This window comes from Schistocerca nitens, chromosome 9, assembly GCF_023898315.1.
Source record: "Schistocerca nitens isolate TAMUIC-IGC-003100 chromosome 9, iqSchNite1.1, whole genome shotgun sequence".
In the NCBI taxonomy this organism is placed as follows: Eukaryota; Metazoa; Arthropoda; class Insecta; order Orthoptera; family Acrididae; genus Schistocerca; species Schistocerca nitens.
The window spans coordinates 374,651,631-374,670,690 of NC_064622.1; the positions used below are offsets into that span (position 1 = coordinate 374,651,631).

At 40.0% G+C, this 19,060-nt stretch overlaps 1 protein-coding gene across 1 annotated transcript in view; it reads right to left on the reverse strand.

Moving 5' to 3' along the window:
* The window catches only part of LOC126202950 (putative zinc finger protein 66), a 282,869-nt gene extending 264,301 nt beyond the window's left edge, over positions 1-18,568 (reverse strand). Inside the window, exons 1-2 of the mRNA XM_049937060.1 lie at positions 18,402-18,568; positions 14,432-14,503 (exon numbers count right to left, since the gene is read on the reverse strand). Of these exons, the coding sequence (XP_049793017.1) occupies positions 14,432-14,503; positions 18,402-18,431 (102 nt within the window). The 5' untranslated portion in view covers positions 18,432-18,568. The remainder of the gene's footprint in view (positions 1-14,431; positions 14,504-18,401) is intronic.
* Between the last annotated feature and the right edge of the window lie 492 nt (positions 18,569-19,060).

A 19,060-nucleotide genomic window follows, 5' to 3' on the forward strand; every position in this document is an offset into this window, starting at 1 on the left:
TTACACTCGAACATACAACTTTATTATTTGATCAAACATTAAAAGAGCTCAAGAAAGTTTTTTAAACACACAGCCTTAATCTTTGGGACTTAATTATTGGCTGAAACCCACTTTAATTTAAAAACAGCTCAAGACCTATAACTTAAAATGCAAGTATAATCAGAAATTTAAAAGGCAAGCCTTATCTTAAAACAGTTCTTTAATTAGGCTGATGTAAACAAGTTAAATTCAAATTGGATGAAGGCCGAACACTTAAAACTATAAAACATTAATTTTTTAAAAAAATACCAATGTCCTTACATGAAACAGTTCTTTAATTTAGGCTGAAGGCCTTAAGAACAAACAACTGAAATTCAAACCAGCCGAAGACCAAACAATTAAAAATTCAATAGGCTGAAGTAAACAAGTTAAATTCAAATCAGCTGAAAGCCGAAGACTTAAAAATTCAAAAATTTTTTTAAATGCCAAAGGGCTTATGTGAAACAGTACTTTAAACTAGACTGAAGGCCTTAAGAGTAAAACAACTATAATTTAAAACACAAAACCGGCTAGAAGCCATACAAGTACCAACAACAAGAACAAATTAAAAAAAATAAGGCTGTCCACACAAGGGCACCCAGATGTTTGATCAAAATCACACAAACTACACACAGTTACACGAACACTTGCACAAAGAATTAGACAATGCTAACGGCAGTGACTGTACAATAACAGGGACAAATCACGAGTCAGCACACACAGCCAACCCATAAGTGATCGCTGGCCAAATACACGTCGTCTGGCAAGACGACCGACCGATGACCAACCAAAGTCTTCCCCACTCCAATCATGTGTGTCGGCAACCGTTGGGTGAGTCATGGCGGTCCGGACCTCACTGCTGCTGCGCCCCGACTGAACTTGTGCTGCGTGCCAACTCAAACACCGTCAGGTCCGAACTAACTGCTGTCACGTTCCAACTCACTGGTCGACACACAACAACCAGGAAGTAATAGCAGTCCAGCAAAGATAATACAGCAGGGTTTATATCGATAAGTGCTGCTGCTGCTGCCGCTCATGAGCAGGGAAAGCAGCAACTCAGTGACACATGTAACTGAAACTAACATAATGAGGTTGTAGTACGGTAAAAACAGAATGTTAAATAAGAGATGGCACGAACACAAGCCAGTCATGACTCATAAGGCTTGGGACCCAGCCTTGAGCATGCTCAAAGTATGATGACTGTCAGAAAATCCACTCGTGCCACATAACTGAAGAACTCAGACAACACCACATAGACATGCTACATCCTTATCAGTGGCCTCTTGGCCGTGTGGTGGTGACACAAAAACAGAGGGATTTGATTTGTGATTCAGCCAGCTTTTCCCCCCACCCCCACCCCACCCCTCCCTCTGCCTGCTTATTCCATTCGCCTCCGCATGGGCCCAAGCTCAGCAGTGGGAGGAAGGAGATGTATAAAACAGGGCCCAGGTGAAAATAGTCATCAAGACTTTCTGAAGATGGGAGTAAGTTAGCTGGTGGAAATGTCTCACCATTAAGACAATACCACCTGACCGAATACTGGGATCATTTGAAAATCATTATGTGCCAGTAAAACCTAAAATCACACAACACCATAAAACATTTCACCACAGTCCCAATAGTAAGAGAGGAGGAGTACTTTTACATAAGGAGGCTGGTATATGCTGTTATGTTACATATGTAACACATAGTGAGACTCTTGAAAATATTTGTAGAGACAAACCATAAACAGTGACAGAGCACATTATTTCTCCATGTATCATCCTTATGATAAAAATTATGGTTTGGAACATATCACCAAAACAAACAACTAATTTTGTAAGTTTATTTATTTTTTGAGTCTAGGACATAAAATAATTACAAAAAGTAATAAGTATTGATTCACATAACAACTGTCGGTTGAACCATATGTTCATTCTTTTAACTGAAACCCCTTTCAGTGTTTTAGATGATAAAGCTATCCATTTATTTTTCTGAGTGAAACTAGCCCACAGTAATTTAATTACTTGAACTAAAGCAGTGCTATCTTATACTGACAGAGGATGGTCCTAAGTGAAGCATATCTCAGGGGTATGCCAAAGGTAAAATAAGCAGTATACATGTTCATTTAATTATGTACTGAATGGAGTAATTTTTCTTTTCATCATTTAAAACTGATTCACGTATTGTTCTGGATTAAATTGTTCCAGTTGCCATTAACACGTAAGTAGTTAACATGACATATTGTTTGGGTAAGCCTGCCATCACCTAAATTTCCAACCCCAGACAAAAACTTCTAAAACCCTGAACATGTGGGTCAAGTCAGATTATTTTCTGAGACACAAATAGTCTGCAGATGACATGTTGGCCAAGGGCCACAATATTGTGTGGGGAGCGAGAACATGAGAGGGGTAATGTTTTCTTGCTTGCGTTTCAGTGTCAACAACACCAGCAGGTGCATGCCTCCATCCAACCAGCAGATATAAATTACACATGAGAGAAGGATTTGTGAAAACTCATTATAGAGACATTCATATTCAGACATAGTACTAATTTGCAGTAAGGAAATTAAACATAAATGAAATCTGTTTTACACAGCTCAATGAATAGAAGGCAAATGACATTTAAGAACTCAGTTGTCTGGCAAATGGGACGGCGTCGTAGTGTATGCAATTGCCCATTGTCGACGGCTTCTCACTGTCTCTACAAAGCAGTGTTCCAAAATTGGCTTCAGAGCATTGATCACATATATTTCAGAAATGGGGATAGGTAGAAAAGCGTGGTTTGTGATGAAGGGAAAGACAAGAAACTGACCTAATCAAAATGTGTTAAAAAGTGATTGTTCATTTACATACACACAAATCTATAGTGCAGCACCAGATAGTAAACATTTAAAACCAACAAAAAATTTATATTTAATGCCACAAGTACAAACATTCGTATTTCAGTGACTAAATACATACATTTTTAATATGCTTTATTTTTAGAAATATGCTTTTATTCACATCTCCTTGAACAAAATACTTTGTCTCTAAAACAGTTTACAGCCCTAGTTATGGTTCATGTATAACCGAAAGGGCTGAAAAAGTTGTAAGTAAAATCACTATCTCGCAGTGAGTGAGTGAAAACATTCACATACCTGACATGGCCGCAGAGACTAGTTTCATTCAGTTGTACTCGACTGGAAAAACAGGCGAAACGAAAAAACAATTAACTGACTAGTCGATTAATAAAAAGAGTCAACTGACCCATCATTCCTCCCTAGTGTCCTTGGCATGGGTTCCTCTCCCTCTCCTCTTCCTCCACCTCCTCCCCCCCCCCCCATTCACCCTTTTCCCCCTTCCCCTCCCTGCCTGCCACAGCCCTTTTGCCTATTTGCTAGGTAACCAGCTCGGTAGCCAATCCATGTGGTGGAGCTTTATGTATCCATTTGGCTGAGCCCTCTGTACTTACAGGGATCATACTGCTGGTACCTGTGCTTAAACACCTTGTAAAAGCCTAGGAGTGGTTGCTATCTCTTCAAGGCATCGCAACTTCTGGCCACAGCCGTAATGCCATGTGGCTGTTGCTACGGCTGGGTGGCGGCCATAGGCGAGCCTATGATCGGAGTGGGCGGTACCAGCATGTACATTTGGCACATGAAATGTATTGAACTCTCTGGCTGCTCTTCTGCGACTGTGAAACTTTGTAGGAATAGTTCCATCTCAGTGCTTGTTTCTGCCTTCCCTTTCCCCCTTCGCTACCCTCAGGGGAGGAGGGCTAGGACAGATGGAGAGACTTTTGCTGCTGCAAATACTTCCTTTCAGTGAAGCTGAGCCCTTAAAATGTGCCTCAGATATTTCATAACAGGCAGTGCTTTGAATAGTTTACTGTTCATAGCACCTTACGATGAGGGGATGGCGGTTAGTTCTTTCTTTTCCTAGTTCAAATTGATGTAGATAATTCTAATGTTTTGACATTAAACTTTGTTCTTTACATTATATGTAATAGCAATTGTGCAGCAGCAGTAACATAGGTTTTTATTTTTTTGTGTAGTTTGACATGAATGTGGTGTAAGAAAATACAAAATTCAAAATGAAAGAGTTGTGCTGTGATTAAATGTCCTTTTCTTTTAAAAAAAGGGGGACACGACCAAACAAATTTATGATGAGATGTATGGTACATTGGGTGGGTAACAGCCCCTCCTACTCCATTTAAAAAGGGCATTTCAGCAATTACAAGATCAATTTAAGTCACCATTATAGAAACTGTGAATGCTATTCATTTGATGCTTGATGATTGGAGGATAACTGCTAAATGATTGAGAATATGTGGGTTGTATTATATATGAGATTTTGGACTTTAAACAGCTCTCAGCCAAATGGGTTCCCAAATGCCTCAATGCAGTCAAACAGTGTGAATGAGTGGTTGCTTCAGGGTCCAGGTTGCTTCTAGTATTCCAACTTGCTGTACCAAGGAAGGGAGCTTGTTGCTGACAGTTGCTTATCATTCAAAATGTCCTTTTTACCAGTTCTATCTTCTCTCTCTCTCTCTCTCTCTCTCTCTCTCTCTCTCTCTCTCTCTCTCTCTCGCTCTCTCTCTCTCTCTCAATATTATGGAAGAATGATTACTGATAGCAAAATTATTACTGAATGCATTAAATAGCTGGCAAGTGTTTCTTGATGAAGTATATATTCTTAAATGTTAAATGGTTTTCAGTGAAAAAACAAAAGCAAATGCTTTGTCAGATGTAGCAACATTTGAGACAGAATACAGGTTTTTATTCTGCTCCTTTCTTTCTCGATTTTTATACGACTGCACTGCTGTGAAGATAAAATGAGAACACTATCATAAAAAAAGATTTAATAACAAAGAATCAATAACCTAGATGATGGAAGTGTTTCTGATACTAGTCAATTCCTATGACTCCTAGAGAATTGGTGATTCTTGTAATTGTGGAATTGGAGTCAGCACATGACATATCCATAATTAAAATGCTTATGGATAAACTTTTATTTACTCTAATTCTAGTTATGCTCAGGAGAAGCCGAGGCACAGTTTGAACCTTATGAATCTTCTCCTGCTTATGAAGATCAAAAAACTGACTGAGAACAATGTTTTAATTTTTTTGCAGTATCGTATTACAAGTAAAAATAGTACCCACAGGCTTGCTACTTAATATAAGCTATACCTTATTTCAAACAATACTTTTAAACTTAAATGTTGCTTACTTCTTTTATTATGTACTATCCCAAGAATTGACCTTATTAAAGACGCAAAAGTTATGTTTACAGTCCAATTTATTGCCCCTTATAACTCTCCTCTAACTCATACTCAGCTTTTTCAACATGGCCACCCAACCACTAAACCAGCAGTGTAACAAAACACCTTTTCCAATACAAGATTTCAGCTTAATTTTTTTATAAGTGCCACTTATCAATTTTTAAAATGCATAAATTCCCCGACATTTACAAATTTTGGGCATTTTCCCAGGCATTTATCCTGGGTATCTCCCCTGACTTATAAATGGCAAGGCAATTTACAACACTGTCTTAAATACTAGTGTACAGATTTCTTACAACAACTAATGTCACAATTTTCATGCATTCAACAATATTCATTCTGCCCATTAGCACTTTCTGTCACTCTCATACAATTAGTCATCCTGTCTGCTGCGACCTTAACTTTCGGGGCGGGGGTTCGGGAGTTCATTTGGTAGGGTGGCTCTCCATCTCAGGTAGATGAAGGCTGCACAAAATGAGTCAGAGTCCCTGTAATTGCAGCTGACAGAGAGAATGTTGATCCGTTATGTCACAAGCTGTTCCATTTATTAACAATCCACTACTGTGTAATTCCAGTCTCTTCATCCCTGTGAGCCTCCCCTGCTCACAGCAATTCAATACAGCCACTATGGCACCATAAATGAAATAAATCCAGTGTAGCAATGCTTGCTGGAAAGAGTGTTGTGGCTACAAAATATCATGTGGACAATCCTACATACAGCAAAACCCACCCTGTGCCTGTGCCAGTCTGAATCACTCAAATCAGACAGACTGTAACCCTATTCCATATGACGGCGCTGAAGTTCCTGCACTGTCTTCCCATATGCTTACCCCCAGTGTCTCATGTGAACAAGATTTCTTTTGTCCTACTGTGTACAAATTTTCCTGCAATCTTTCACTTTAATGCAGGTAAGCATGAGTGGTGAAACACTTGAATTGTATGTTCTCCTTATTTACCATCTGATTTATAACCCACCCAACTGCCTGATGAAGCACCACGTGGCAATACAAACTCCTTCTGATAGTCTGGGAAAATCAATCCAGGCTAGATGTCAAAGCCTTTATCAAACTCTCAAAAGTGAATTGGCATTCCTTCATCCACTCAAATTTCACACCTTTTTCAACATGTTGTGTGGTGGCTGTGCAGCCAATCCCTTTACAAACTTCCTATAAGTTTGCAACTGTTTACCTGTCACAAGAACCAGAAAATCCTGAACTGTTTATAATCTCTGGTCTGTTCCGATCCTTTCTTTAATAATCCCATGCCATAAGTAACCCACTTCCTCCAACACAAAATGACACTTCCAGACTTATCAGGTGACATGCCTTTCAACAGGGTGTCAAGTTCTTACGTTTGGCCTTCTGGAGTATAATCTTATTTGCCTCATCATTCTTTCCCAATTCACATGTTTGAACATTACTCTTATGTATTCTGTCTGTGACATATTCTGTTGTTTCACTGTTTCATTACTCAACTAACAACAGAAAAATCTCAGGATATTCTGTTTTTTAAACCGCCATAGGAGCATTCCTACAATTTTTAAATGCCTGTACATTTCTTAACCTCTCTGCACACCTTATGAAGGCTTTTGCCTCCCCAATCAACTGTAACTTTGCTACTTGCAGCAACTGAAATTTCAGCCAACCTCCCATCTTTGGCAGTGCTTCCAGGTGACCCAAAAGAGACATCACATCTTCAGCTGACTTACCAGGAAAGGAACTAATTAGGATGGTAACAACTGGATCCATCTGATGATCACACTGATGGATTAATGCTGACTGCTCATCCTTAACCCCAATTCAGCACAGTAACTCTGTCATGTCTGGTCTCTATTGCACTACATCACTAATTAAAAACTGCATTGCGTCTTGCTGCCCAGGGGCATGACCCACAACTCGCCTGACTCTGCCAGGATGCTGCCTCTGGCCTCTGCCTTCAATGCACACTGGCTCTTTGTTCTGACAGAAGTCACTGGTGCGATGTACACACTCCCGTGCCCCTTCCTTCATGCTGACTTCCGCAAGGCTGCATTCAATTTATTACACAACCTGGTACACCCTGGTGTGTGTGTGTCTGCCACTCTAGTAATGCAGTGCTTTCTGTGGGCACGTATTCAGAGGGACTGCAGGACCTGGGCCCGCACCTGCTTCGCCTGTCAGTGAGCCGAGGTAGGCCACCTTGTACACACACCCTTCATGGCTTTCTCAGACATCAGGCATAGCTTCACCCACGTTCACATGGACATTGTCGGCTGGCTACCTTCATCTATGGCTGCCACTACCTTCTTACCATAGTGGACAGGTTCACCTTCTGGTCTGAGACAACATCAATAACCAACATTACTGCCACCATGATAGCAGCCCTCTTTGTCTCCATGTGGATTGCCAGTTTTGGATGTTCAAGCTACATCACTACAGACAATGGGTGCCAAATTACATCTGCCCTTTTCCGTGTGCTGACAGGTCTGCATGGAGGTGACCTGCACCTGACATCGAGCTGCCACTCAACTGCCAACAGTATAGTGGAACAGCTACATCGCATCTTGAAGGCCGCCTTCACCTGCCATCACAACAGGAGGACAGCTGCACTGCAGCTGGCACTTCTTGGTCACCGTGTCGCTCACAAGGATGACCTTGAGACACCGGCCACCAATCTTGTTTATGGCCAGCTGCTCACTATCCAGGCAACTATCTGGAGTCTGCTGACCTGCCTGAAGATGATGTAATCCCTGAGTTGCAAGACTGCATGGCCTGCCTGCTACTCACTCCTCCCCAGTGTCACAGCAAATGCAAACTTTCATTCACAGTGAAACTGTGTCATGCACCGTTACGCTCTACATCAATACTCATCAGCCCCACCCCCGGCTCCAACCTCAATACTGTGGCCCACATAGGTTTCTAAAACAGGACTACAAAATGTTCACCTTGCAGCTGCAGGGCACACTGACCAACATTTTGACTGATACGCTGAAGCCTGCCTATATGCTGCCTGACTCCATGCCACCCAGTTTGACTACCATCCACATCAACAAGCCGCAGATTCACGCCACCACCGATGATGCCAGGCCCTCCAACAACCCAATCGCCCCTGCCACCCAAGCCCACGAGATGCCCGCCCACAACATTACACCTGAAAACACTGCAGGAAACCCACTGTGCTACACAGCAATGCATCCAACCCATGGGCTGTCACCAACACAAATGCACAGGATGCTCATGTTCCTGCTTCTCTAACTCTCCTGCAGCCTCTGAATGACCCAACTATTTTCCCTCCACCATCGTTAATTTCTGGGTAGGGCCCCAATGCTTCCGCAACAGCGTTATTTCACGCTCTTCCAGTGCCATGTTCCTTTCCTACCACCACCCGTCCTGACATGGGAGGCACCATTGACTTTCGCTTGCAGTGTCCAGTACATATGCTTTCAGGTGTAAAATGTGGTCACCCTGTCAACACCACCTTGCAGCCACCCACAAAGGCTGCTGTGCCCTCCTTCCACAGCCCTGCGCTGGCAACCTCACCCAGTGCCTGCCCACATCTGCGCCCTCAGCACTGAACACAGGCTCAGATCGTCCTCATGCAATGCCCCCACCCTGCGTGCAACTGCACACTGTGTCACAGTGGACCGGCACTACTGACAGCGAGCCGCCTTGCCCTCCATATGCCCGCTGCCTTGATGTGCAGCGTCCTCCTCTGCCATAGAGAAGACAAGCACATTTCAACTCAATCTGGCCACCCTGCCGGCATAACACAACCTTCCACCAGTATCAGCCTTCGTCATTACCACCTCCCTCACTCAGCACCACAGCTCCACTCTCCTTGGGGGGGTAAGGGGGTTGCGGGGGTGGGGGGAACTGTGGGGTGACCTTTCACTGCACAGCTGTCTTAGCAGTTCCATACACTCAAAACTCGATACGGCTGTCTGCTAAGGCAACGAGTTTCACCCCTCACACAGTATTTATGTTCACAGTTGTCGATCTTGCCATGAGAGAGGACACTTCACCACTACAGTTGCTGGAACAACACATGCCCCTAGCGAGGCTTCCACTGACAGAGTTTCACCAGTTTTCATCTGTCCCTCATTGTCCACTTTGGTTGCTGCTCCACGCCTGCGCCGTGAGGAACTGGTCACATGGCAACACTCCAAACGCTGGTGCTTCTGCGACACATCATCGTTAAGCCTGGCATGCAATTGCTGAGGATATTATGTTTTTGTGTCATGCTCCTGTGCAGATAATAAATTTTGCTTTGTGTGTCTTAGTCTGTGTATGTGTATCATAAGTGCGGATATCACGTGGTGAACACAGGTACGAGGCAATAATTTCTGTGAATCCACTATTTCTACCAAGCCATGCCCGACTAGTGCATTTGCATCTCGAGTGAGTGACTGATGTACATTTTGAACCTGAGGCCGTTTGTGTTATTCCAGCCATGTGTTGACCTATCCTTTATGTGCTTTTAACTTTGTGTGTAACTTATCTCAATAAAGTAAGGAAAATTCCTACTGGGTCCTTACCAGATAGGGTTAATGGAGTACACACCTAGAAAGTATTTTTGTATTATCAAGAAATAGGGGAGAGTGTGTCACAGACATGACATGGGATTTGGGATGGGCATCACTAAAACAAAGGTGTTTTTCGATGCAGTGGGATCTTCTCATAAAATTTCCATCACCAGCTTTCTCCTCCGAGTGCAAAAATATTTTGTTAGTGCAGACCTACATAAGAAAAAAATGATCATCGTAATAAAATAAGGCAAATCAGAGTTTACACGGAATGATATAGGTGTTTGTTTTCTCCCAAATGCTGTTCGAGAGTGGAATATGAGAGAATTATTGTTAATGTGATTTGCTGAACTTTCTACCTAGGCACTTAAATGTGATTTGCAGAGTATCCATGTAGCTGTAGACTTTGTGATAATCAGGAGATGTTCTTCAGGTTTTCTGGGTGCAGGCAAAACTGAATCTGTACAGATAAAGCTGTGATAATATTAGCCTTTGTTTCTCAGTGTATTTTGCAGCGTATTTTTTGCAGTTCAGATGCAACAAATTTGCTAAATATATCCTCAGGTAGTGTTACTGGAACTATACACAGTGCTCTTGTCATAAGGTAATGTCCCTCAGGGTTCATCGAGCAGAGATTCTTTGTCTTGTTTCTGCCTCTTTTTGAGGATGTATCTGGTAACAAAACATACTGTTCAGGCTTAACATACATGCTTATTTTTATCCTACTAAAACAATACTGTTTCTCTTCCCAGACTGTAAGGATGAGCGGACACACATAGCAGAAAATTTTAACGCACTGTGGCAGTTTCGCTATTGTTTGGGGACCTTAGATGGCAAACATGTCAAATTCATGAGTCTGCAGAACAACAGATCAATGTATTACAACTACAAGAGAATGAACAGCAATTTTATTGCTGATACATACAACAGATTTCTGCACACTGATATATGCTGTAATGGTAGAATTGGAGATAAGGTGTATTTTGGAGGAGGAACTTGGCACACATTGTGAATAATGCTGAATGGCACTTTCCTCTAAGAAAAACAACATAAAACTACCTCATATCATAATTGGTGTGACACCTAATAGTAAACTTTCTGATCACACATTAAACTGGACTCAAACACGCATTTGGGTTGTTAGCAAATACATTCAGAGTTCTGTTAACAACAATAAATTTAGGAGAATGGTCGAGAAGGTAGTTTTAGTAACATGCATTATACATCATTTTCTTCTCAAAAACTCCATGCATTATTTCAATGTATTGGAGAGCTGTATCTGTAATTAACTAAGGGAATGTGAAGATACTATACTGCAAATAGATACCATGCTGGCAATGCAAAACATACATTCACAGCACACTGCAATCAAATTGGCAGCAGAAGCTAACAAGATGCTATCTTTGTTTCCTATACTGTGATATGTAGTATATCTCCTCTTCTCCAGTAGCACTTACAGAACTTTCTTCAACTGTTGTAACAAAAATACCTAATTTCATTAAATGAAAATAAATAGCAGTTTTCCACAGCAAATAATAGTGTATTCAGAAATTTCACCTTGGATGTATATTACACACACTGCTCTTATCTGTCAAGCAGTGCCCAGAAAATGAAGTCCATTAAAAATCAAACTTTTGATGTGTAAACTGTCTCATCTTCACTGACAGTACAACTACTCTTTGAGGCCTCAGTGCCATGTTTTCATGGCATTAGTATGAATGCAGACTTTTTATTTTCTTTTTGATTTTCTGCACTGTAGTCTGTGGCCTATATTCTTAATATGTAGCATATTTTATTTAATGCCATTTTCTGTTTGTCTCTGCTATGATAATCTTCACTAGAGATATCATAAAGATGCAGTTTCCATTAATATTGTTCTATTAAAATGCTCCTATATTCTTTGCACCACCACTTGTTGCATATTCTGCTTGTAATAATTTTGATGGCCTGGTGTAGAAGCTGTAGGGTGCAAAGATGCAGACTCTCTTCTCAGCTTGAAAGCACATGGGTAAATGAAAGCTTTGAATTCAATCAGCAAAACCAGTGCAATATCAGAAGTGCTCTCAAGGATAGACACCTGCCTTTTGTTCCATGTAACACTAAGAAGCAGTGGCGGGAAAGAGTCTACTCAGTATGTGTAACTCTACAAACTCATGTACATGTCAAGGAATGTATAAATGGAAAGTAGGACACTGTCTGGAAAATTATGGAACCACCATCTAAGTCCCCTTGTTTGGAGCCATCATAAAATTGATCATTTAAAATTCAAAGATGTGTGTGCTTATAGCGAAAATTTGTTATATTTATCTTGTTGTTGGCAAGTTAATTTAAAATTCATCCTGTGTCTCTGTATTTGTCAAAGTGACTGTTTGCTCCAACACACTAAGAGAACCTTGATATCTCCGATGTTGTTCTCTGCCAAAAGCTGTTTCAGTCGAATCCTTAATGGATTTGTGGCTTCAGGGTGCTTCAAAAATATTCGCTCTGCTGAAGGCTGACGTGTAATCTACCACTTTGGCCATAGTATACATACCAACAAATAATGATCACCAAACGTGCAATTAATTTTCATTACTTGGTTTAGTAACTTTGGACACATATAAAGTGTGGAAATTTTGTACTATTTGTGCCTGGAACAGAGTGTGGATGGATGCAGCATTTCTGCAAGATGGCCAGCAGATTGGTCATGTTTTGCAGCACCTGCTGGTTTGGCAGTTACTCCATGCAGCTGTACCCTTGCTTTTGAGACACGCTGTGCTAAATGGAATAGAGCACACTATGACAATGTACTATGTCATGGGAGAAAGAGAAGGAAGTCTGGTCTGAAGTCTGATGGAGAGTCGGCTCTGAACTGTCAATTAATTTGTATTGCTTGATGTAATAACCAAACCATAGTGCCAAACAGTTACTGTATACAATTTTTAACATAGTATGAGCTGGAAGAATATGCGTATGTCTTGAAAGGGTGACTCCTTTCATTTGGTAGGTTATTAGAAGCATGATTCAATTTCCAGAACAGGCCAAACTGTACGAGAAATGAAATCCTCCCAAAGGAAGAAAGGAGGGGGAAGATAAACTCCAGATAAGCAAGTCAGTAATTTCAGATTGTACACATCAGCATCAGAATTAATACATGAAATCCACCTCCAAGCACCAATCCAATAAAGCAGGGAATATTCCAAGGGTGACTAATGATGGTAAACACTGGAGATTCTTTCACTGACTTTGCTTTAAAGGCATTTTATATGGTCAAATATTGTCATCGGATAGAAAATGATGAGCCACTAGTATCAGTGCTGACACTAGGGACAGGATTTGTTCAATAAATCCCTGTTGGCAGTCTGATGCCCTCAGCACGTTCTGTGTGCACTATCTTTAGGTACCAAGGTTGGATTGAACCTTAAGTAACATAGATATATTCTGGATGGGACCAGATGAATAAAAACTATAAAACTGTTGTAGGCTGGATCTGTCTGCACCAGATGTTATTCCACTGACACTTTACAAACTTACTTTGAGGTCCCACAAAACAAGGTATTCATGTGAGCCTTCAATCAAATATCAGACAAGGGAACCTAGATGACTGATTGAAATGGAGACTGGTGTGATTAAAACCCTCTTATGACTCACTAAAAATGCAATACATACTATTAAAATGAACACACAACATTTTACCTACTACTGAAAAAATCCATCTTTTGTGCGCAGTTCTCTAGCCTCTGAATTGTCAACTGTAACTGGCAAGTTGTTGATGCAAGACGAGGGGGAGCAGTAAACCATAAAATTGTCAACAAACAAATAAATTTTTAATGGACTCTTTACTATGTCATTTGTAGCAATGGCAAAGAGTGTGACTTTTTAAAGGCTCCCTTGATAGATGCCACTCTTCTATATAAAACTGCTTAAGAATGCCTCCTACACAGTAATGGAATGATTGCTCCGCAGGGAAAGAGTTCAGGTTAGACTGGCCACTTTCACAGAAGACCCAGTTATGAAGCTAGTTATTAAAAGGAACTGGTAATACTTGTAGCATAAGTGATCCAGAAATTAAATGACAACCACCAGCTTAATTTATAGTTATTTGATTACTGTTCTGTAAAACATTGCACCAGGCACAATGTAACCCAGCTATTAACACTGTTTTAAGAGGAAACACTGTTTCAAAATGATAGTTGAAGAAGTCAGAGAACTTTCCAACTTTCTGCTAGTGCCATGCATCTGAGAAACTTCCTTCCATCTTTCTCTTCATAAGTGATTGAATGTTTGTTCATTCTGTGCACTGCAGTCATGGTTCTTTTATGGTTTTGGCTTGGTAGTAAATAGTCTGAGATAGTTACCTCTTGGGCTTCACTATCACTAAAATTTGTATTTGCACAATTTATAATACAGTTCGTGTTCACAAATATTTGGTCCAGAGTAGTGGCAGAAGTTTTTGAGGTTCTTGTTGAGATGGTTGTTGTTTGTTTTAAACTGAAAGTATCTGTTAGCTTGAGCAATATGCTTTTCTAGTGCTTGTTGTCAGAAAGTCAAGTTGCTCATCTATACACTACTTTTATTATAAAATTGATATATACAAGGGGTGACATAAAATATCGTGGAGTAATTCTGCCTACACTTTTTTTATGGTGATACACAATATTACCGAAAAACCTTACACAGATAATACCACACCTGGAATGCTACTGGTTCAACAGCTTCCATATCCTCAACTCGTTCATTCTTCACTGCTATAAATTCAAATCCCTGAAAGCCAAATATTTATTAAATCCCAAATAAATAGGTAATATGATAATGCATGCTTAATTTGTTAAATTTTCCTACAAAACTTTTTTATATATATTTCCAAGAAAATGAGTGCAAGTGTGTCATCAGTGTTCGTGTAACAATTATTACAGAATTCAGGACTAAGAATGACAAGAATTAAAACTTATTTGTGATAAATATTTATGTGTGATAAGTATTTTTTTTATCTTGCACTATAAGAAATCACATACAAGGAATCCACTGGTTGCCACATGTAATCATTAGTGAAATATATCCATTTATTTGTGCATCTTGAGGGTTCTTTTCATTATACCTCAATGGAATATATTTGCTTATTTATAAGAACACAGTATGTTTTGGCTGTTATGAGCAGTGCACACTCCCCTCTGAAATTTTGCTTGAAGTCAGAGTTTGACTTGTAGCATAGCCCAATATCTACACTAACATCGTATTTAGGCTAATTCATTATAAAATATAAAGTTACAAGGTAAACTCTCAAAAAATGTATTTCACAATTGACAAATTTCTGATGTATATTTTGGCACGTGTTATGTCCATATATTATAATATAACTTACTAAAAATGCATATGAATGTGTTACTACAAATTGACAACTTACAGAAATATTATGAATTCATATTCAAGTTCAGTCTAAGTTCAAATGTATATGTTAATCTCCCAACCCTGTCACACACAGATAATATTAGTTCTAATATCCTGAGTCTTATCCTGTACTACCCACATAAATAGCGAGCGGTCTACCCGATGGGAGGCCCTCATCACACGCCATTATTATTATTATAATACATACTTGTAAATTTTGTCTATGTACATTCTGAGCTATTTATTTTTGTTGTATTACGATGACAAATGCTATATCACTGTGAGATGATTCCTGGTTAAATAAATATATAAATAAAAGTGTCTATCACTTGAAATGCATTCAATCTGTTTTAAAATTGCATCCTCGACGAACATGGACTCTAGTTAAAATAATTACGGCTGTATAAACTGCTCATTTCCCTGGCAGATTAAGGTGAAACTGCGAAATGAGATCAATTTTAGTTCTTCTTCATGTATATTTATATTTTGTGAACAACTGTAGTATGGCAAAATGTGTAGCATACATACGTAATTAATCGCAAGCCTATTCCACCCACCAGTGGCATGCAGGAAACAACTTTATCTTTGGTTCCATATGTGCTTACTTTCCACTGATTCTATCGTTGTTCTCATTGAAAAATATGTATGTGAGAAATCTTAATGATCTTTACCTTCAACCATGGCATTGGTGTTATGCTTATGAACATTACTTCATAAAGGAATAAAAGTATTAGGGGTATGTTGCTTAACCCTGCACTGCTATTGGTGGGTCTCACGGACCCTGACTTGTGTGAGCGATTCGTTTTCATTAGGTTCACAACATTGCACATAAGCAGCATTACTTGTAGCTTCGTACCTTACACAGCTGTGCCATTTGCTCGTCAAGTGATGGTGGAAATCCACTGTCTAGGAGTGCCAATAGTGTGTTCGAGTCTGCCAGACCAACCATAGAAAGTAGGTAAGTACTTGTTGGGCCTATAGGACCCAGAGTAGCAATGATGGTATCGTTTGTCCTAACACAAATACGTTTGTAGCACACAATCAAATTGCTGAATCAGCCTATTTATTTCGGACAAGGGCCATAATGGATGTAACAGGAGATCTGTGTAACGATGCACTGGAAAATGAAATTATTAGTGACAAAGCAGGTGACGAAGGAGGAGACATGGACGTCGAACTAGATAGTGAACACGATACGGAAAGCAACAAAAGTGAGGATGACAGTGATAGATACCGCAACAATAAGAAATATTTTGTTGGTAAGGGCAAGTGTATTAAATGGATGAAAGACATGTCTACTACACATAATAGTGTGTCCCATATTCCTGGTGTGAGCGGAATGGCAAAGAATAAAAGGACAGATGTAGAAATATGGTGGCTGTTTTTCATGGATGAAATAATGGAAGTAGTAGCGATACATACTAACCAACGTATTGAATCTGCTAAGTTGAGATACTCTTTGGCTCAGACCTTCAGTCATGAGACAGATAAAGGTGAAATTGGAGCATTTCTTGGTCTGTTGTATTTGGGTGGAATCTACAAGGTTGGTAGGATTAATTTAGAAGAACTCTGGGACAGAGATGGAACAGGATTGTAATTATTCTACTCTACAATGATCCTACAGAGACTCAGGTTTCTGGCACAGTGTCTGAGAATTGACCATAAGTTAATGAGGTCCGACGTTCACCAAAAACTGCATAGCCCTCTATTCTCTTGGAGAATATGTCACTGTAGATGAAATGCTTGTCAAATTTTGAGGACGATGTAGTTTTCACAACAATGTACATTCCTTCCAAACCTGCCAAATATGGAATAAAAGTGTTCAATTTAGCTGATGCAAGAACAGCGTGCATGTCAAATTTGGAAGTTTATTTAGGTGAGCAGCCAGATGGACCATAAAAAGTGAGTAATTGTGCAGCTGATGTCAAAAGGTTGTGTAATCATATTCCCAAAACATCTTGGAACATAATTTTGGATAACTGGTTTACAAGCTATCAACTGGCCCTGTCGCTTCTGAAAGGCCATAAATTAACACTTTTGGGAACAGTAAGGAAGAACAAGACAGAAATTCCCCCAGAATTCGTGAACACATGAGGTAGAAATGCTTTTACAAATATCTTTGATTTTCAGCATACGTGCACATCAGTGAGTTATGTACCAAAGAAAAACAGGTGCCTACTTATAATGAGTACTATGCACCATGACAACAAAATAGATGCAACAACTGGGGAAGAAATGAAGCCAGAGATGATAACTCTGCATAATGCTACTAAGGGTGGGGTGGATTTAGTAGATCAGATGTGTGCCACCTATGATGTAGCAAGAACAACTAGTTATTCTTATTCTTTTGCTTACTGAATGTAGCAGGCATGAATAGTCTAGTCATCTTCAAAGCTAACAACCAGGGGGAGACTACGAGGAGAGACTTTCTGAAATCGCTTGGGTAGGCTATTGTCGGAGGCCAATTGCTACACAGGGCCGGCAATAAGCATATCAACCGACCTCTCAAAAGATCTGTCAACAGACTGGCGGGACTCGAACAGCAAGACGATGGGACTGTGAACCTGAGTATGGTGCCTAAGAGAGGACGGTGCTATGGGTGTGAAGATAGCAAAATGCAATATATTTGTTACAAATGCTCTAAGTTTGTGCCTCTAAAAAAACACTCAAGTTTAATTTGTAAAGACTGCATGTAGTGGCCTGGTGTGGTAAAACGACATGTGGAAACAGTACGTTCAAAAGACATTGTGGAGACTCTCCGTTTACTTACAACGTTTCCGATTTCTACTCATTTGTTCATACGTGAGTTTGATTTTCGCAGCTTTCATTGTTCTACTTTGTGTGCTATGACACACGACGGTCACATTCTGTAACCATTTTTGTCCTGTACGGTATGTAAATGTTTGAATCGCGGTCTAATTTCCTTACGTAGTAATAAAGGACAACAATTGACTCGAATACAAAGCAAAACGTGTTTGTTTACTTCATCTAGGCAACATACGTGAATGTGAAGCCCTTTTGTGCTCCCTATCTTTATCAAATAAGACTGATACGCAGGTCGGGTCTGAGAGACCCCTCGTAACAGCGGTGGTACAAACGAACACAGTCGCAACGCAGTGTTGAATGCTTAGTTACAGAAACAAGACAATGCACGCTATCTACTATCTTTATTGCACATGTATGGGAAATACTGTTCCACATTACATTGATTACCGAAGATACAAATAATTATACGTATTTCAAACGCGTTCATGTACAACGAGAAACTCCTCACCTCCATCTTCACTGAGTCAGTTACTTCCATTTCCTGCTACCCTTTCTCCCTCACTGACAAGATGTTTACTGTAAACAAACTAGCACTGTTTGTCCCCGACTCCATGACAGGGAAGCTTTACATGTTTACAAATTATGACAGCTATAGCGACAGTCGACACTAGCCGGCGCAAGGAAGTTCGAAGAATAATACGGAGATACCAGTGAGCTTACTGGGAAATACACGCAACCCCATACTCAACAATTTGTCTGCGCAAGTATTTGTGCAAATAACTGTACATGCAATAGATCGCCACAAATGTAGTACGTTCACACGTCAAAAGTTCCAATCTACTGCTCCCCCGCTATCTGTCGGTGTAGAAAAGTAATTTCTGTGGCAATGGATGACACTCTTGTACAGTAACATCGAAGTTTATTTCATTTCTTAAGAAATTGAGGAACTTATATTACGGTCTGTATTTGCAATTTGTGTTGCAAGAAAAGAAAACAAAATACCGGAAATAGAGAGACAAATCTCAACGGTCTACATAGTGGCTACATAAGCAAAGGCAGTTTTCGCAAATAAATTTAGTTTACGAGTAATTTAATTATTTAAGGACAATTCAGGAACGTGTAATTATCTTTTGACACCCATAAACCCTAGTATAATATAGAAAAGGC